A 20,952-nucleotide genomic window follows, 5' to 3' on the forward strand; every position below is an offset into this window, starting at 1 on the left:
TAGCAGAATGAACCAATAGGAGCATCAGAACAGGAATTTGTTTGGTATAAAAGGTAAAAAAGAAAAAAAATCCAGCTCTTGGGAATAGTGCAGACTAATTGGTACTAAAACAAACAAGCAGGCCTGCCAGGTGTCACTCTTGGTTTTGCCATTTCGCTATACTAGCCTGGAATTTAACTTCTTTGGGCCTTAATTTGGCATCTACAAGTTGGGGAGGGGATTGGAGGTGAGAGGAGAACAATTATTTCCTACTGGCTCACTAACACTAGTACCTACCATTTACGGAGGAATTTATAGAGATGTTTTGGGCCATGTGCCGAGTGTGTTATACAGACTGGTCCCAGTAACAGCCTTATGGTGTACATATTATGATTATTCTCATTTGACAAATGAGGAAATAAAGGCTTAGCGATGTGAAAAGCTGATTATGGTGACATAGCAGGTAAGTGGCAGGGCCAAGATTCAAACCCAGGCAGTCTCCCTCTGAGACTAAACCACCCATACTGCCACCCATACTGCATCCTAGGTACTTAGAAAACAGTCAGGTGCACATACCAAATATTGGTAAAGAGCAGTAAGGTTTTATAATGCAACTAAACACCCAGTGGGGAAGAAAGGGATTAAGCAAAGGGACCCCTAAACCTAGTTAAAAAGGGCTGTGGATTTTAGCACAGAGACTGTACTCTCAAGTGGGATGGGTCCTGTGGCTTCTGTCCCTTTCACAGGTTGGCCTGTGCCCCACCCATGGCTCTGAATTTCCAGCTGTAACTATAGATGGGGCTTGGCCACTTTAGGGAAGCAGCTGGGCCTCATGAAGAAGTCAGGCTGAGGGAAGAGCTGGCATGGCCGCTAGCTCCCAAGCTAAGGAACCTCAGGGTGCTGCCAAAGGGAGTAGTACTGCATGCGGCCTTAGTGACCACAAGCTCATCTTTATGACCCACACACACACTGGCTTCCTCCAGCTTTGCAGCTACAGTAGCCAGTGTCTGCCCTCTTGCTGCCATCGTTGACTTCTGCCAGCCACCCCAGGGTGATCTTAAGAGAAGAAAATCCTTGTCAGTTCTTTCATACTCTAATGAAGAAACTATTTAAAAAAAAAAACAACCACCAAAATCCTACTTTTGGAAGTCTTTCTATGTTTACAAATGTTGCTATATTTTTAATGTACAGATAACAGTAGCAGCACTAATAAGGATGGCGATATGCAGGTTTGTAAAGCTTTTCTGGTCCTAGATTTATAAAGATCCAGCAGGAGGGAGCTCAGGGAGCTCAAAAGTTGCTGGCTTCGACAAGTTGAGTGCAAAATTTTGCCCAGACTTGCAGGGAATGGAGTATCAACAGTAGTTAAAGTATATAGATAGTAATGCAGAAAGCAAGGATCAATGTTGTTAACCTAGCTGTCCACTGTTAATAAGTAGTATTTCAGAAGTAGCCCAGAGGGGTAATCTGTGTGTGCAGACAAGAGTGAGCAGAGATGACCCGTCCCACTGTATAAAAGTATTCTCCAGGTCCACACTGCTCCAACTGGGCCTAAGGCAGAGTCCAGTGGGAGCAAAGCCTGGAAACAGTCATGAAGGCCTCAGACTCTCCTAAAAGGGGCTTCAAAGACCACCATTTTGCCATTGATTCTGCACACAGCTGACCAGCCAGTGTCTCTGTGTGTTCTTCAGTGTGTTTTCTCTCTCTCTCCTTCCCTCTTCCAACATTAGAATCCATGTCAGTTTCATTCTTTTATTTACAACATTTTTGGTCCTTTAATTCTAGGGCTGAAAAGGGTCTCTAAGGACAACTGGGCCAAATCCCCATTCAGGATGCAGGCATAACTGGAAATAACAGTAAAGCAGAAGTCCAGTGATTTGCAGGAGTGAACGATCAGGAAGGTAGACAGATAATGCCTAAAAAATTCATTGTTGAGCACAGTTTCTCATGAGTGACAGAGTTAGGTACCGATCTCCATTACATTTATTAGATCTGTTTTCACTAAGGGAGAAATTATGTCCTGACAATTGATGGCTAACGAGAAGAAAAGAGGCATCAAAGATAAGATTTGACACTTCCAAGGCTGTGAAGAATGGAGGGTCCCCATTAAAGAAACAGAGAAGTTAGGGGAGGTGTTGAGTCAGAACACGGTGAAGGTGAGACTGATGCTGAGGGCAGGAAGTGCTATCTCACAGCGATGTCTGCTGGGAATTAGATCCAAGACTCAGACTGACAGCATGTGGAGCAAGTGGACACCAAGGAAAGGAGAGCAGCATTCACCTAAGGAAACATAGATACTCATAGGTAGAGCATACATCCAACGGCCATCCAACGGACAAGGGAAAGAATACAGAGAGAAAAATGAAAGAGGGCAACACCTTGGGGAAATGCTTGAATTTAAAGGGCTGGAGAAAGAAGGGCCAGCAAAGAAGATATGGAAATAACAGGAGAAAGGAAATGCTGAGCTGAAGAAAGCCGGGAGAGTGTGGAAGTGGTGGCTGCGGTATTTCTTTTTGAAGGAGAGTCTGGGATGGTTTGAACCTAGTCTTTGCTAGGGTCAAAAATGCGTAGAACCTATTAGAGACCCTGAAACACAAAAGCTGCCAGATTCTTCCTCGTTTGACTGATTTGCCATAAAAAACAAACAAACAAACAAACAAACAAACAAACACATGTTTATTCCCTGGTTACTTATACAAGATTACTCATCATCTAAATTACTTACTATTTACCCACTGACTAACTCAGAAAAACTCTTTACTAATGCATTATTAGAAATGAGCTGTTGGACAAAACCCAGGGCAGCAGAATGAAAACAGAGTCTTTATTTGATTGGGGCTTTCAGTGTGCCTTGAACTTTCACACAAATCTAGCACGCCAGGCAAATATGCTCGGGCTGCAAATGCTTAGGTGTGGCAGAATGCAAACCAGATAGGTGCCATTCACCTCCATGGTGAGTACAACCAGGTGCGCAGACCACCTGCCAAACAGTGGTCTCAGCACTCCTGCAGCCAGAGGGGAGGCTGTGAGGCCGTTGGATGTATGCTCTATCTATGAGTAGGAAGCCCAGGAACTGAAAGGAACAAACTTCAGTTCAATCCTGTTCTTAAGTGTTGAAGGGAAAGAAGGTTTGTTCTTTTTAACAGATCCACCTATTAATTTTAAATGCACCAAGTTATCCCTGGGAGTCCCTCCACTCCTCTCTGGTTTTAAATGAAATAGTGGGAGAAAAGGGAAGATGGAAAAAATTAGAGGAACAAGAGGAAAGAGAGTCACAATGAACTTTTTATAATTTAAAAAATGTGTTATTGTATCCAATGGCGTTCTCATTAAAATGAGATCTAAAGAAAAGAAGGGGGAAAAATAGCAGCAACAGCAAAGCTAAGACTAGTGAGGACCATGCCACCTGACTTCTGCAGCTGTACTGCCCAGCCAGCCAGAGCCATCGGATTGGCTGGAGATCCTGCTGGGGGTGCCGATGCCACAGAAACCAGGTGCTTTCTGTATCTATCACTGCCCTGTGGCAACGACCGCTATGAATTACCTAAAATGATTTTTTTAAGCCTGAATCAGCTTTCCCCTGAGTAGATACAAAGACATTTCTGAACTCTTCCCACCTCCTCCCTGCTAAATGTCTACTGCATAGCTGGTATGAGCTCAAAAGATACAAAATCATTTCAGTATTTGCCATAAGGAATAAATTAGGAAGTCAAATTTGCTACTACAAAAAAATATTCCAATTGATTTTTTTAAAACAAGTCCAAGTGCTGTTTAGATTACCCCTTGGTGTGGATTATCCATCCACTGCTGAGATTTTTCCTACTGTGGGCAATGAGAGCTGGCTGCCCAGATTTTAATCCAACACCGAAGATCATGCATGAAATCACAGCTCAACATCACTTGCCCATCAATCCTAGGCCAGACTTAGCTTTGCATTTTCAAGATATCTTAGAAATATACCTAGCATGACCACACCACTAGGAATAAACAAAAATCTGCAAACTTAAAGCAAGAGTGCCTGGTCTAGGTGATTAGCTGCTGTGAGTTTCTGCCACAATGGTACATATGTATGAAGTGCGAGGCCTTTTCCACGATCTTCTGAAGGACTGATGCCAAAGACAGTTCTGCCAGTCAAGGCAAATCTCACTGGGTAAGAGCAACAAATCAGGAAGATCATGGCCATTCCAGCTAAACAAGCTAAATCAATGAAGCTGCCATAATATTAAATACACTATGACTAAACGGTACATTCCAAACACAGGCACTAAGTCAGAAAAGTGTCATCTTGCCTACAGTGGAGTTCCCTGAATGTCTGTGGGATGTTATTGTTTTCACACTAGACAACTCTGGCTCTTGCTGGGCTCTTACCTGCTTCCTCACGGTTGAGCTACGCCTGCAGTAGATGCCACCGAATCAGAGAGGACCAATCCAGCAAGAGGGAGGAAAAAGAAAATGAGGTTAAAAATAGTCTGTTTGGTGGTTAATGAAACAAGTCACATTACTCAGTTAAGCCCCAGAAATGGCTAAGAGACTTGATCCAAAGAAAGCCCATTAAAGCTCTTTTCACAAATGCACAGAGGTCTCTGCTTTTAATGTCTGCCACTGTTCAAAACCAGAATAGGAGGGAATCTGTTCAGTTTATAGTAAAAAATGTTTGGGTTGACAATAAGACCTCTCTGTAAGGAGACATCAGTAAACACCAAAGGAAGCCACAGTTTTTCTCTGTTAGAAATACTTAAGAGAAAAGGGAGGGAGTGATTTTTCTGGAATTTAGAGGGTAGAGTGTTCAGACTGGAAGGAACCTTGGTGATCCTCCAGGGCAGGGGTGTCAAACTCATTTTCACCGTGGGCCTCACCGGCCTCATGGTTGCCTTCAAAGGGCCAAATATAGTTTTAGGACGGTATAAATGTAACTTCTCTTTAACTAGGGGCAAGGAGTTCGGCGCTGCTGCTGGGTAGAAACAAGGTGCCAGGCCAGACAGAACAAGGTGGAGGGCCACATTCAGCCTGCGGGCCTTGTGTTTGCCACCTGTGCTCTAGGTCAGTGCTTTTTAAGCATGTGTTTAGCCTCAGAAGCCTTTCTCCAAGGGAATCCAACTCAGAGGCACAGCGCCCCAAGCAAGCAGAGTAGCACTGTCTTATACTGAGTGAAGGTAGGGACCAGCGCCTGGCCACTGGGCATCCTCTGCCCTTTCCATCAGGCTGCCCTTGACGAACCACTTGGGAATCCTGGAGCTCCTCAGATATAATGGAATGCTCTTTCTTATCTCATAGATGAGAAGACTGGAGTTCAGGGAAGGAAAAGAGTGGCCCAATGTCACACAGTGAAATAACATGACATAAGGGAATTCAACTTATACTGAGACTATATCACCAAGAAGACACATTCCACAGAATTCTATTATCCTGGTTCCCTCCACTCATTAAGATTAATGGGATCTTTATTGTAATCCACAATGACGAAACGATGAAAGCCAAATGAAGCTATTTCTAAATAACGAGCCTATAATTGTAAATGGCCTCATGATTATTTTGTGTTTTGGCAGATACAAGTGGTTGATATAATGGGCTAACCCAGGGTCTCTAAGGAGTCCAGCCCATTACAGCTCTTTCTCCAGTTAAATCAGCACATGTTCAGGCATTTGAGAACTATTGACTGAATGAATGCCTTGCTCTCTGCCAGCTCACAAGTTTTCTCATAGCAGCTTCGTAACTGGAATGGAAAATATTTGGCTGGGGTGGGGAAGGAAGGGGAAGGTGGGGAAAGACCGGGAGGGTTGCATACTTATAAATCATCAGGTCAGGATTTCTACCAATGCAATAGTTCATTATCCAGCAACAGTCACTAGCAGGGGCTGTCATCTCTTCCGTGGATAAAAAAAAATCTCAGACCAAATGCTATTCTCCTGATCTTCCGTCTCAGCATCAGAGACTTCCCAAAACCCACATGTTTAAGCCTGGCAGTTAATGACCCTCCCTCCAGAGTTGAACATTTCTTTTCCTTCCAATGTAGTGGTTTTGGGGAGTCTCTAGGACTATTTCAGCCAAGGGTAACTCCCTTCACTCAGTTCTGCTCTGGTCTTTCCCTAAGTCACAGCAAACCCCATTTCCATTTGGGGCAGGTGGAGTCAGCAAGACAAAGAGAAAAAGCAACCTCTGCACAAGGCCACTTTTTTTTGCAAAGCCAATAAATGCCTTTGCAAACTGGACTCCCTGGCTCTTTCTCAGGCTGGGAGCTCTCTACCCACAGGCCTTCTTCATCTCTTCCCAGGGTTGTCCCAAACCACACCTACCTGGCCAGACTGCAATCTGTCCGCTGACCTGTTGGAAAGACAAAAGCAAAAAGTACCTGTTGAAGCAGAGGGTGAAAGAGTACAACCTGCTCCTAGGAGTCCCCATGCCGGCCCATCTCCCCAGAGAACGACAACCAGTATCACGGTGTGACCAGCCTTCAAGGCAAAAAAGAAGAGAAGCTCCCAGAACCCCTTTCTGGACAGGGGCTGTTTTTGATACTTGTTCCCAGCTTAGGGCTGTTGGTGTTGCTAAACCTTAGGTTTGCCAGCTCTGCTTCCCAATAGTGTAGAGTTAGGGGAACAGCAGCAAGGCAGATCACATGTTGGAGAACACATTATTAGAACCTTCTCGTAGATGAAGTTTAGCTTCTCTTCTGTGTATGGTGTGTGCGTCTGCATGGTAGAAAGGAAGGGACAGTGACAACATGGAAGTTGTAGTTTTAAATTCATACTAAATTCCCTATTAGGTTAGGCTGGGGTGGCAAGGGAAAAGAGATTTAATGCCAATATTGCTATCAAACTGTGGTTCTCAATCCAATAGTGGGCCCTAATGTTATTAAATTTTTAAAAATTTATTGATGAGAGAAATATCAGCTTATCAGCTTATTGTTCCACTTATTTATTTATTGTTACTTCTTGTATGTGTCCTGATGGGGGACTGAACCCATAACCTTGGCATATGGGGACAGTGCTCTAACCAACTAGCTACCCAGCAAGGGCTTAATTTTAAGTTTAATGGGTTACAGTCAGCTTTAAAAATGGAACTGAAAATCTCAATGTTCACAAGAAGTATATTTATGTTTTTCAAAAAAAATACATATACATGTGTGCATGGGCCATGATGTGATCTATGTTGCTTTCTTTGGGTACATAATTAACCAAGCTTGGTCTGTGTTAGACCTATATTGGATAAACCAGCAAAAAGACAAGCGAGCACTGAGTGGATAAGCTCCCACAGCCCTCATCTGTGTGCCTGGAAAGGAAACTCCAAGGGCTGAAAGAGGGCAGGGCTTTTTCCTGCCTTTAAAGGTTGCTAATTGCTGATTATAGTTCAGCTCATCTTGAGCAACAACGCCTGCCCTGCCCCCCACCCAACAGCATCTCATTACTGAAAGCTCAGCTTTCACCGGCAAAAATATTATTCTGAGCCATTATTTTCAACATCTGGCCCATTTCCATTCTGGAATATTCATATGCATCAATTATCCCTCCATGGCAAGAACGAGAGGCTCTTGCGTTCTGGTGACAAATACAGAAGGCAGGGATATGATGACTTGCATACAGGAAGATCTATAGCTATTTTTTTCCTTATTGCTAGAACTTGTCATACCCAGATGAGGCCATTTGCAGCACTAATGAAGGATCACCAACCTCTGTCCTCCATAGGAGGACATTTGGTGTATTGAGTATGTGTGTGAAGTCCATTCTCTCTGTAACACACAGGCTCCGGCCTCCCCCCGACCCCCAATCCCTGGAGGCCCTGTTCCTCATCTCACTTATGGGCTATGCTTCCATGATCTTGGCATAAGAAAATCATGGTTATAATTTGCTTCAAATAGTCCTGGGCTTTCTTTCCTCTGATTCCCCATGGGGCAATCTGATAACCCAAGAGTAAAGATTTTCTATAAGCAAAGTTTGGATCTCAATGCCCAAATCTGTTCAGCACGAGTCTCTGGGGTGGTAGGGAGGAAAGAGAACAGAAGTTACTTAACAGATTTTCTTCACAAACAAAAAAATGCTTGGAGAAATCACAAGATTAAAGACATTGGAGATAAAAGAATCATCTGGGGGAATCACCCAGGGCAAGAGAAGGACAGGGCAAGATGGGTGGGTAGGAGGCTCTGGTATGAAAAGCAGAGCTCCGATTCTTGTGGTCAATGAGCCAATGAATACTGTACACTTTCCTATAATCTGCAATGTGTCTTAAGACTGCTAAAAATTTTACTTTACAGAGTTAGACCCTTGAGTCAGTAAAGGTTTTGCCTTTCACCCGGGTTAACCACATATGCCCGTAGGCTCCCATTTCCCATCTTTAAGTGAGATTACTGGGGCAGAGAGGAGGGGCCAGCACTCGGAGGCATCCCCAATCCCATTAATCACAGGTTGCTGAGAGACCTGGGCAGGGTGCCAACAACCCCAGGGAAACTTCTCTTTCAACCTTCGCCTTCTGTTTAACAGCTGAAGAGAAAAAGTCCAGAGTGCCAGTCTCATTCTCCACCTTGCTACTTCGCAGGGTCTGGTTAAAATCATCCTTCCAGATGAGACAGTCCATTCAGCACCTTGGCCTCAGCATGACCAAGGCAGAGGGAGGGCTGCCATGGAGCGGCAGAACTCCTCGGAAGCAGAAGGAACGCGATGCTCTACCATGGCACTTCAGAAAGCAGCGGTCTGTCCATCACCTGTGCTTTTCAGAATCCTCTCCTCCCCTCAAAGCTAAGTAGCTCATTTTCCAGCTCCCTATCTTGCTCCAGCTTCAAACCTGCCCTAGAGCAGGTGAGAGTTTTCGCCAACTGTTGGGAGAGCAAATAACACACCAGCCCCTTTACCTCAGTTGTGGCAAAGGAGCGCAGGAAGGGGACTGGGTAAAGGGCAGGCACGCTCCACTTGAACAAATAAATGATGCACATTAGTGCTTCATTAGGCACTGGCCTTTTCCCATTACTCAAGCAGTCATCTGGGGAGTGTGCTTTCCCATCACACAGGGTAGGAAAGGAAATGTATTCATATAACCAGATCAGGTTCACTTGGCTTAGGGTGGAGGCTCAGCAGTACAGACCAGGGCTCAGCCTTCCCCTCAGTGCCAAAGCGCCAGCAGAGCACCACTCACTTTCTCCCAGGGTTTTCTGAAGAAGGTCATGCTTGGCTTGTAGCTTGGTGATGAGGTTCCTGCCTTCCAGATACTCCTTCATTTTCTGTAGGGAAGGAGGAGAAAGGAATCAGACTCCTGAGGACAAACGAAACAAAACAAAACAGATGTGCAGCTGTACAATTCCCTTTTTAAGAGGGCATTTGGTTTTTGACCCAATTTCTACCAGGTCCATTTTTTATTTCTGTACGGCCCTAAGCATCTGGACAGCTGCCGATTTTCATGGAAGCTCCACATTGGTCAGTGTAAGAAACTGTCTCCTAGAGCCCCTCATTCATCTCTTTCAGCTCCACTGAAAAAGACCCAGGGGCGGATGGATTCACTGAGCCTTGGTCTTCTGGGTGTGAGGACAGACATCTGCCATTGGTTACCCACACTGACATCCAACCCTGCCTCACCCTTGCTCCTCCCCTCTACGGGTGCATTCCATCACACTAGGCGCAATGCCAATGGCAGGCTCAGCCCCCACCCCAGCTGCAAGCCCAGCATGCACAGCATCTTTGTCTGTCCTAATGAGCCTCTTCCTCCATTCTGCATGGAGTCTTTGTGGAAAGCCTGGGATTTCTGAGCTCTCAAAAGAGGGGCTGCCACCCCCCACCACTTGCATATACACAAACCAGCAGTTCCAAACACAAGATAAGGTTATGGAAATGCAATTCCATTTGCTCTAACAGTCGACATATGATCGCTGTGCTACATTTTCTGATTTGACTTCTCCCCACCCTTATCTGCCCAGTGAGAGACTAGATTTTCCTGGACAATTCATCAAATCTTCGAAACAAACCTATAAGCTATTATCATTATTCCCATTTTACTAGTGAGGGCACTGAGATTTGGAGAGATTAAATAAATTGCTTAAGGTCAAACAGGGAGTGAGTGGTAGAGCCAGTATCCAAACATACGTAGTTTGACAATACAGTGTGTGCTCTTAACCATTATGGTAACATGCTCCCATTATGGTATCAAGCAGGAAAAGGAGAACAAAACTCTATCAATTCTTTGTAGCAAATCAGAGATTTTAGGGCACTTTAGCACATATTCTCTCACTTGACTCTTATAATAACTCTGTGTAGCACATTAGGGAAGGCATCATTATTTTGTTATTACAGATAAAAAGATGATCTTGGGTAAGATGATGTAAAATAAATTGCCGACTGCTGCAAGACCATCGGTGGAAGTGCCAGGCCTGGATCTCAGGCCTCTGGCCTCTTAACACAGCATCTTTCCTCTCTACCACATGGCCACTCATGGGATCTTCATTTGCCTCAGTTGCCTCCAGCCACAACAGTTCATCTGCTGGGTCAGGGTCATCGACACAAGTCTAAACTCAGAGGCAACATGCAGTGTTTCCCTGAGTGTGATCCATGAATCGCTGGTGATATGCGAGATACCTGAGGGGTTCAGTGATAAAACATTTTGAATTATAATAGTTCTGTCTTTCTTTTAATGTATTAAACAAAAAGTATAATTATACAACAAGGCTTTGAATTTATGGCTACTACCACTTAAGATGAAGGCAGGAAAAAAAGGTGAAAAAACGTGAGTTACTTTTACTGGGTACCTTTCTGTAGAATGTGAACTTTTAACTAAGAGAGGGTGTTTCTTTTCTCTCCCTTTCTTTCTCTCCTCCAAAAACAAAGAAACAACTCTGCTTTCTACAGGAGGCCCTTCTTGGCCCTCCCACGCTCACCCAGATGCTCTTGTACGTTCCTCTGCAAATCTCCATGACAGCACTTCTCACACATCCCTGCCATGCAGGGTTTATTCCTCATGCGTCTTTCTCTCTAGACTGTTTCCTTGCTATGGTCAGAGACCACAACATCCATTATTCTTGGCATCCCAGATGTTTAGTACTATGCCCCGGAGATAGTATGAGTACATGATGGAGGTATGAGTACATAAATGAACAGTCTCACTCTCTTCTGGATACGACCTTCCGTAGTAGTCATAAACCAAGCCTCCAAGTGTACCCCTACTCTTTAAATTAAGTGTAAAACAAACAAAACAAAACAAAATAAACCCTATACCAGAGGTGTCAAACTCATTTTCACCATGGGTCACATCAGCCCCGTGACTGCCTTCAAAGGGCTGAAATAATTTTAGGACTGTATAAATGTCACTACTCCTTAACTGTTAAGGAGTTGAAATTACATCTGGCCCTTTGACGGCAACCCAGAGGCTGATGTGGCCCCTGGTGAAAATGAGTTTGACACCCCTGCCCTATACCACATCAATTCTGTTGTTTTACTGAGGATCTGTTTCCTTCACTCCTGCTCCTTCGTGCTTTTGCAGGAGATCGTCTGCATGAAATCATCTGCATGAAAGTAGGCTTCTTTGTCACCTTCCCTTTCTGTCTGCTCCAGCTGCCAGCTCACCTGCTGTCGGTCTTCCCTGGGTGATATCTATCCCCCCACCCGTGCCTAACTGTGAAGTTTGGAACCATTCATCAGGGCCCAGAGGTGAGACACCTGCAGGGAAACACCCACTGCGAACATCTGAACCCTCAAGGCCCCTCTTTGGAAAGTTATCCCAGGAGACTCTAAGGTTTCCTAACGAGGAAAAATTTACCATGAAACTGTAACCCTTAAAACAAGACCAGACTGCTTAGAAAACAGCCAACATTCTGGAAGGCAATGTATACAAATTCCTTCCTCTCACTCGTGTTTCTACTTGTGATTCTGAAAATCATTTTTTTTTCATTCAGGTTCACAGTTCACTAGTTAGCTTGGCTGTCACTTGGTGAACCATTAAATAAATAATAATCTGATAAGAGGTATGAAAGATTACCTTTTTGGGGTTCCACCGAATCCTGAAGAATGGAAACTGTGTCAAAGTATGACCTGCATCCCTAAGACTGGGGACAATGGTTGGAAGCTTTCCATCAAGTCAGGTGTGGGAAGATAAAAGCATCCTAAACTTGGTAGGCATATTATTTATCACTTCTCTTCCTGCCCACAGCTAGCTCTCACCTGTATGAGAGAGAAGCTGGAGAAATAACCTTGCTTTCGCTGATAAAGCTGAGTTAAAAGCATCAGTCGCTGCTGACTAGAATCACAAGACCAAAGAAGTGAGACAGCGGAAGGAAAGGGAGGCATAGGTGGCTTTTCAATGATTTCTGCAGACTACAGGCCAGGAAAAGAACTAGTTACGTGTAATCTCAAAACCCTTCCTGGAACAATAAGGTTGCTTTCCTTATTTAAAGTATGTTACAATAATAGGCAATTAATTTTTTTCATTCCACTCCCGGCACCCTGCTCCCCTCAACAAACATCCAACAGTAAAGAGATGGTCTGGTGCTCTCCTTGGAGGAGGAGAACAGAGAGGGCAGTGTGCTTGCTATTCTAGGTCACCACAGTAAAATCAAAATTCCTAAACACGCTCTAACTGCTGCCATAACCTCCCTCTAATTTTACACTCAATATGATCAAAGCTGGTAATTTATTCAAAAATGAGGAAGCCAGGCAAAGAGTCTATTGGGTGGTTTTCGTTTTTTGCCATGTGAATCTTCAATTTTGTTTTTATGATCTCAATTTATTTTATTTTATTTTTTAAAAGATCTTATTTATTTTTTAGAGAGAGGGGAAGGGAGGGAAGAAGAGAGGGAGAGAAACACTGATGTGCAAGAAAAACATTGATCAGTTGTCTCTCACTGGCCCCCAACTGGAGACCTGGCCTGCAACCCAGGCATGGGCCCCGACCAGGAATAGAACCTGTGACACTCAACCCACTGAGCCACACCAACCAAGGCTCAATTTACTTCTTAATAGATTCCCAATTGGTTATCAACTGTCAGCAATAAGTTTTATTTATTGAAAAGTATCAGTACAGTACTAATTTTTCCCTCTGAGCCCTCCTTCCCTGACATTTTGGTAGCAGTACAACGGAAAAGCCTGAGTTGGAATATTCTACCACCATTCATTAAGTCTTCTAAACCTGAGCAAGTCACTTACTCCCCAGTCTTAGACTCCCCACCCGAAAACTGGGGCTAATAATATTTTCTCACAAGGCTGTTGGAGATGAAGAAGGGTAACAAGCATGACTGTGATTATCAGAACCGGATCCAGCAATGAGCAGGTATGCAAAAGTGTTCCTTATACTTGAATCACTTGCTCAGTTAACCTAAAACCAGCCCTTCCCTCAACTTTTTTGCTTTGTGCTAATACATAAGAAAGCTGAATCAAAGCAGGTTTCTAGTCTTAAAGAAAAAAAAAGATCAACCCGACAGTAACCAGAAGGGAGGTGGAAGGAGATAATGGGGGGAAGCGGGAAGGGTTTGCAGGAACAACTATAACAGATACACGGACAAAACCAAGGCAGGGTGGAAGCAGGGGAGGGAGGTGGGGATGGGGGTTAGATGAGGACAACTGTAATTGAACAACAATAAAATAACTGTAAAAATTTTTTTTTAAAAAAAAGAGGCAAAACAATGCTTTTGCAAATTCAATAGTAAGTACCCCTTCACTTTAAATGTGCTTACCATGGAGGTATAACACTCATGGACCTTATGGCTGTATGCCTTGGATTTCATCTGTGTGAAGCCAGGGCCATTAAGAACCCCCTGCTGCAAGGCTGTGGGGTGAGTGGGAGGAGTGAATTATGCCCAGCCAGCCCCCTGTGCAGAGAAACACAGATGCCACTGGAGTGGCTGCTTCCCCACCATCCAGGCACAGTCACATTTTCCCTCCTCCCTGTCAATTTTTAAGGCAGGAGACAGCTGTCATACAGTATAAATACTACAGCAGACCTTTAAAGGGAGCACATCTTCCCACTTTAGTTGACAAGGCAGAGGCAGTCATTCATTTGTACCTGCTTAGCACATATTTACTGAATGCCTGCAGGAGAGTACCAAGGTAAAAAGATCTCAGACCACCAGGTCCAAGTCTAGACCTAGAGCACTGTCTCAATGGCCAAGGCATCAACTCCCCTTCTATTACCTTACTTAAATCAGTCCCCAAGAATTCAGGCAGTCTATTTGTTTATTTTATCAACTATAATCCTTTTTTAATAAAGATTTTATTGATTTTATTTTTTAGAGAGGGAAAGGGAGAAAGAGAAGGAAACATCAATGTATGGTTGCTTCTAGCACGCCCCCTACAGGGAACCTGGCCAGCATCCCAGACATGTGCCCTAGACTGGGAATTGAACCAGCAACACTGTGATTGGCAGGTTGGCACGCAACCACTGAGCCACCCCAGCCAGGGCCAGCTATAATCCTTAATCCCTTCCCCGCTCTAACCCCCACACAAAGAAATACTTAGGAGAAATGCCAGCCTTATAGGCTTTGACAATCCTTGGCTAACCAGTGAGCACTACTGTCCATGAGCAGGGGCGTGGTTAAATATATGATGGTACATCCATCCCTACAATGGAATTCTGCACAGCCATTAAAAAAGGAGGCAGATATTTTGGGACAAATATAAAAATATCCAAAGTAAATTAAGTAAAAAAAGAAAAGTAAACAACAGTATAAATAGCAAAATTTTACTTATATTTCTATTTATTTTACTATATTTCTAATGTAATTCTATTGTATTGAAGGGTATGTCAGTGGTAGTCCACGCACAGGGTACCTCTGGAAGGGCACAGAATAAACTGGTTTCAATCATTTGGCAGAAGGGAAGGTATGTGGGGATCAGAGGTGGGTAGGAGCTCGACTTTTTTTCTGTATGCTATTTTTAAAACTTTGCATCTATAAAAAAATATATAGTTTTTAACAATCAGTAAAAACAGCAATGGGAAAAAAGTAGACATTGCTGGATTGTGTGTTATAGAAGACAAGTGATACAAAGCCAAGGAGATCAGGACACGTCTCACTTAGGGCAAAGAAGGAGAAAGCTGCCGAGCTGTTTCTAAGCCTTGCCTTCACACCAGCGTCTTCAGCAGGCTGGAGAGAAGAAGCCGGTGGCCCAAGACCGGGCGACAAGAGTTCTAGTGTCAGCGCTTGTTGAGTTTTTTGGACAAGCTACCCATCCTTTCTAGATTTATTTTTATTTTTTAATTCTTTCAGTGAGAAAGTTTGGTTAGATATTTTTAAGAATCACTTCAAGCTTTAAAATTCCATGATTATTTTCTGGGACTCCTGCCTGATTTTTAGGGCATGCTTCAAATTTCCAATTGAAGTCACTTGAGCTGATCAATCTGACAACAGCTGAGAGTGGTCAGGGAACTTTTCCAGCAGGTCTCTGGGTCACCAGGCACACTACCTAGGAGTCAAAGGCACGAGATGGGACCTCTTTCCAACTTACCAAAAGAAGAGAACTTACCATGCCCTGGCTGGTGTGGCTCAGTGGACTGAGTACCAGCCTGTGAACCAAAGGGTTGCCAGTTCAATTCCTAGTCAGGGCACATGCCTGGGTTTCAGGCCAGGTCCTCAGTAGGGGGCAGGCAAGAGGCAACCAAACATCGATGCTTCTCTTCCCTGCCTTTCCCTCTCTCTAAATATAAATAAGTAAATAAATAAATAAAATCTTTAAAGAAGAGAGCTTACAGGATATGCTATTCTGCCGTTTCTGCTGTTTTTGAAGGCCCTGGGGAAAAACATGGCAATGTCTCTGGAGGCAACAAACTAAATAAAGCCCATGTGCAGTTGTGTTGGCTCTGTGTGGTTTTGCAGATACAGGCAGCCATCCTGTTTAACATGCATATCCCCCTTTTCATGAATGTCCGTTTTATCACCCCCCAAAACCCTTTTATCACAAAATGAATTATCTGACATATTCCAAGCACCAGTCACAAAAATGATGAATTCTCGTATAAATCTGTTATTACACAAGCCCAGACAAAAAACGTTCCTGTTAGCCAAGAAAATTTGCACACAATTTTGATAAGTAGCACTATGGTCACAAAAGACAGGAAATGGGTTGGAGGACACCAGTGCAGACAGAGGTGAAAGGGTGGGCAGGATTTGAGAGGTCACCAGTTTGAATATGGTTATTCTTGCTCTTACTGAAGGTCGTCTTTGAATAAAAGTGTTATAGATTCATTTAAAGCCAAAAAAGTAATCCTGACAGTCTTCAATGCAGATTTTTAAGTCCAAAATTTCTTATTTAGTGAAAAAAATGGAAATCTTCTGCAGTGTAATGTGATTGGGTCATTCAAATACTATTATATCTAAGCAGTCCAGACAGACCAGCCAAACAATCCTATTATTGAAGGCTTCTACAAACCTCCTGAGTGCTCAACAACCTCCTGAGGCAACAAAGCTTAGGGTGGCAAGACAGCCCTCACTCTGGTCAGTAAGCTCTCCTAATAGCTAACCCAGCCTTTCGCATGTTTTTATGCTTTTGCACATGCTGCTCTTTTCCCAAGGAAAGCCATTCTCCTCCTGATTCACTGCCTGCTTCACTCACCTTTCAAGATCAAGCATAAAATCACTTCAGGTGTGATGTTTCCCCAACTCCACTCTTCCTGGTCACCATTCTTGCATGTGTGCAGTGTGCATGCATGCATTTGAAATTTTTTATATGCTTACATACCTTTTTAATTACAAAAACCAACCTGTCACACCTGTTTAGAAATACTTGAAGTAAAACAGAAAGTCCTCCCTTCATATGCCTAATCCCATCATTCCCCTCTTAATGTTACACCCCAGCATTCCCAGTGTACAGCACATACTACATCCTCAGTAAATGATCAATGGTTAATTTAATAATGATTAATAAATAAATGATGATGGTAATAATAAATTTTCAGCACTTACTGAGAATTAACTGCAAATTAGGCAGTGTGCTAAATATTTTACCAAAATTAATGAATGAGCCAAAATGTCATTCCATCATTTCTTTGTATAGATTTTAGTATTTCACTCAAAAGTGTTATAATTAAATGACAGGAAAATGTTAATCATTTGGTAAATGAAAGTAGATTATAAAACAGTATGTACAACAGTATGCCATTTATTTGTAATAAAATTATAAATGCATGTTTAAATATGTGTTTGGGTGTGCATATATCCTAGCACTAGTATCTCTAGGTAGTGGGATTATGAATGACTTTTATTTTCTTCATTTTTGCTTCTAAATTTTATATAAGCATCTGTTGCTCTGTATAAGAAGAAAAAAGTTATTTTAAAAGAATACTGTCCTGGCTGGAGTAGCTCAGTGGACTGAGCACACGCAGTGGACCAAAGGGTTGCTGGTTCCACTCCCTGTCAGGGCACATGCTTGGGTTGCAGGCCAGTTCCCAGTGGGGGCCATGTGAGAGGCAACCACACACTGATGTTTCTCTCTCTCTTTCACTCTCCCTTCCCCTCTCTCTAAAAATAAATAAAATCTTTAAAAAAAAGAATAATACTGTTAAATCACCCCCTTCCAACAGTCTTCTTCAAGGAAAGAAAACCCTAAGAATTCTGAGCTAAACTAAATAAAAAAACAGATTTCTTTTTAAAAAAGATATCAAATCACTGGTGTTCTTAATGAAGAAAGGGCGGCGTGCAAAGAAAAATTAAATAAATTGTTCTAGCTGGAGGAAAAAGTCAATTTACTGCATGTAGACTGTGTTTCTTGACTGAAAAACAAGTTAATTTCTCTCATTCAGAATCAGTATGCACATTCACTGGCTATATTTCATCTCACATCTGCAAACTTAATTTCTCCTTTCTCAGTCATCAGAAGATTAGAAAATAAATTTTAGTCCAGGCAATAAATCCTACTTGGCAAGCTCAAAATAACTTAATTATTAAAAAGCAGCTCCAAAGATCAGCCAGCAACTTTCACAGGGCTGTTAACACTATTTAAAAAACACTGGGTCCATCTGTCTAAAAAGAGACCGGGAGATACATGAATAGTAAAATACCATGTTTTGGAATTCTCTGCAAACCAACAATGCTGCCTGCCTCCCTGAATTTTAACAATAATTACCTAACCCTCTGAATTTTAGCAATAATCATGAATGAGAATTTCCCATCAACAAAAACTGTAAAATAAGTTCATCACACCGATTAGGAGAAACTACAGACTTTAAAAACAAGGCCTGTGTCAGCCGGAATATTTGAATGTAGTTCCCAAGAACCAAGTGATGTAGGTCCCCTTTCATGACTCTCAATGGCTGAAAAGGAAACGTTCAAAGAACAGCCTACTAAGCAGTTAAAGAGAAAATCTTCTTGGTAGTGTGCTTGGGAGCATCCTTTCTCTTGGGGGTCCGTGTTAAACACATACAACTTGTTTGTGCCTTAAGTGTAGAGATAGTCTCCGAACATGCCCGGACCTAAAACTGGGATATTTAAAGACTGCCCTTCTGACACTTCACAAGGACTCTGAGTTCCAAATCTCCTGTGCCGCACTGCCTAAAGATGATCTTTAAAGGCCATGAAGCTCCCTCACCGTGAAATAGAACTGCTCTGTCTCTTGCTGGTTGGCTCTCCTCTTGGCAATGCTGGGCTTGCTCATGAAGGTTTCTGAGACTGTGGACTTGACGGACTCCATAGAGTTGCTGTACTGGAAGCAGTCCGACACGTCAAAATCCTCGACGGTCACAATGTCCTGGATGGTCTGTAGAGTGGCCTCCATTGTCTTCTTTACCTGCCACAACAAGTGCCAACATAATGCAGGAGGGACAGGTGACAAAGAAGCTCGGAGTGTGGGGGAAGGAGTGGGCTGGGGAAGGAGGGAGGATGCTGCCTGAGGGTACAGCTCTGCCTCCCATGGGAAAGTGCTTCAGTGAGTAATGAACACCACTGGATACCCCAGTCTGTAGCAAGTGCTGCTCTCCAGTGGGGACCTGAACACTACCACTCCCTTCATGCTACGAACTTGACCCAGTTCTTTTATTTAATGTTTACTTTTTATCTTTATATTAGTTCTTGACTGTAATAGGAGTGCCATGGGAGATGGAGAATAAAACAAATTCAAACCAACGCCCAAATATAAAGAGTTAGTTAAAACGTGTGATGGGCACAGTCCTGGAATGCCCTAGCTTCTGTTTCATGACTTTCCACAAATCAGTGGACTTGTTTCCCCATTTGCAAACTAAGTGACCCATCCCTAGTCCTTCCTAATCTTCCTGGGAAAAGTAAGACTTACTAAGCTGCCAGGTAAGAAGTTATTTGAGCTGAAAAGAAAGGAGCTCTGATAATGAATGATACTGCCCCTTTGAATCAGTTGGTGAAAGCAAATATACTAGGCCCAGGAGAAAATCACTCTTTTCTAAAAGGAAAGAGATGTTTAAAGTGTCGAAGTCAAAAGCCTCTGTTTGTTGAAAATCCTGGACAAAGCCAGGCAGGAGGGGGTGGTTTCAGAGACACAATATTGTTCACTCGGCTGCCAAGGACCATTTTGATTAAAAGTGTGTATGTGGGGAAGCATTTTGCAAAAGCTCAAAATAGAGCTCAACCTTTGGCAATGCAAGAGCAGCTTCCTGGAGTTCAAGGGCAGGATGTAGCAGAGGGGGAAAATCCAAGCCTACATTTGGCTAGGAAATGTTTGTAGCAGCCCGGACATTCTCTGCATGCTCCTTCCACTGCTCCCAGATAGGTGGCAATGAGAAGTTCAACAGAGAAACTCAGAGGGTGGCTATGAGTCTCGGAAGCAGGAAACTTACCTCTTCATTCTCAATCTTCAGAGTGGATAAGCGAGACTGCAGTTGTTGGCATCTCTGTACCAGCTCACTCTGGACAGGCTGCTGGGCACAGAGCTGGGAAGCCTGCCAAAAGCCAAGTAATACCAGGTCAGGAAGAGGACACTACTTTTGGCAGTTCCAGTTACTGCTAATAAAACTACACATATTCAAGCTGTAAGGCTCACAGTTTCTATGTTAAAACAAAATCCAGAGCAAAGTGTGTGGATCTCCTCCAGACCAAATAATACAAGAAAAGAAGGAGGAGCTGGACCCATTTGGAATAACCAGGACTCTCTTTGAGCTCATCTCTAGTCTGGTGCTTGGCAGAAGCAGGTCTGTGCAGGATCTGTGGCTCCATGGAAGCCGGAGTTAGGCCAGAGAAGATTGTCTTGGGCAGCCTCAGCTGCAGATACACAATGCTTTGGCACGGGGAGTATTTCCTGCTAGAGGTCCAAGTGGCCACCTCTCTGGCCCCTCCCTCATGCCTCTTTGTACACCAGAGTGAAAGCAGAAGAGAAGTGGGTCAGGAGGCTAACTGGCTGCTGTTGGCAGTCAGCATGTGTTTATAAATCTGTGCCAGGCATGAGAGCTCTGACTCAATTAAAGAAAGTGTAAAGCCAGGAACAAGTCCACAGGCTACAGTAGAGGACTGCAGACAGCATGGAATCTGGTGGAAGTTGGCATTTTCAAAGAACCATGACTTTACACTAGGTCTTCACCAGAACATGGGAGCAGAGTCTACTGTTCCCCCAAGGATCACTGTCAGTAAGCTTTCCCCTGCATAGAAACGGCTGAGCCACTGTCCTCTGAGGATGGCAAGGACATAGTGGGTCCTACTATGGCAAGGACATGAGGTCACCCAGTCCTCAGGATGACAGATTAGGAACAGAAGCCTGACAAATTGGGAGTAAGGACCCATGTGGAGGCAGCTCCTGCCACCTAGCCATCATGTGTCCCTTAGCCATTCATCTGTGGAGACATATCTGGATAGAACTGCCCTTTGTTTCCTAGCAATGAGTGGGTACATCCATATGCCCACAGACCATTCTCTTGCTTGAAAAGACAAAACCTCTCTTCAAATCCAGGGGAATGGGACTTGACCTTTTCCTCCATTGGCTTTTAAGCTCCCAACTAACTTGACCTCCTCCCCCAGCTGAGAGGTTGGTCTAAGCCAGCTCTCACATATAAAGAGAGCTGACTTCACTCTGGCTGTGGGATAAGCAGACACAATGGAGAAAGCTCAGTGGCCAGGGTGGGTTA

At 43.6% G+C, this 20,952-nt stretch overlaps 1 protein-coding gene across 9 annotated transcripts in view; it reads right to left on the reverse strand.

Annotated features, from left to right (window-relative positions):
- The window catches only part of SRGAP2 (SLIT-ROBO Rho GTPase activating protein 2), a 252,003-nt gene that overhangs the window by 37,301 nt on the left and 193,750 nt on the right, over nt 1–20,952 (reverse strand). For all 9 annotated transcript variants that reach the window (XM_037155440.2, XM_037155438.2, XM_037155443.2 and 6 more), the window contains exons 9-13: nt 19,675–19,776; nt 18,459–18,656; nt 9,100–9,184; nt 6,273–6,300; nt 4,348–4,372 (exon numbers count right to left, since the gene is read on the reverse strand). In XM_037155440.2, the coding sequence (XP_037011335.1) occupies nt 4,348–4,372; nt 6,273–6,300; nt 9,100–9,184; nt 18,459–18,656; nt 19,675–19,776 (438 nt within the window). The remainder of the gene's footprint in view (nt 1–4,347; nt 4,373–6,272; nt 6,301–9,099; nt 9,185–18,458; nt 18,657–19,674; nt 19,777–20,952) is intronic.

Source organism: Artibeus jamaicensis, unplaced genomic scaffold, assembly GCF_021234435.1.
Source record: "Artibeus jamaicensis isolate MK-2021 breed Jamaican fruit bat unplaced genomic scaffold, CSHL_Jam_final contig_475, whole genome shotgun sequence".
Taxonomy (NCBI): Eukaryota; Metazoa; Chordata; class Mammalia; order Chiroptera; family Phyllostomidae; genus Artibeus; species Artibeus jamaicensis.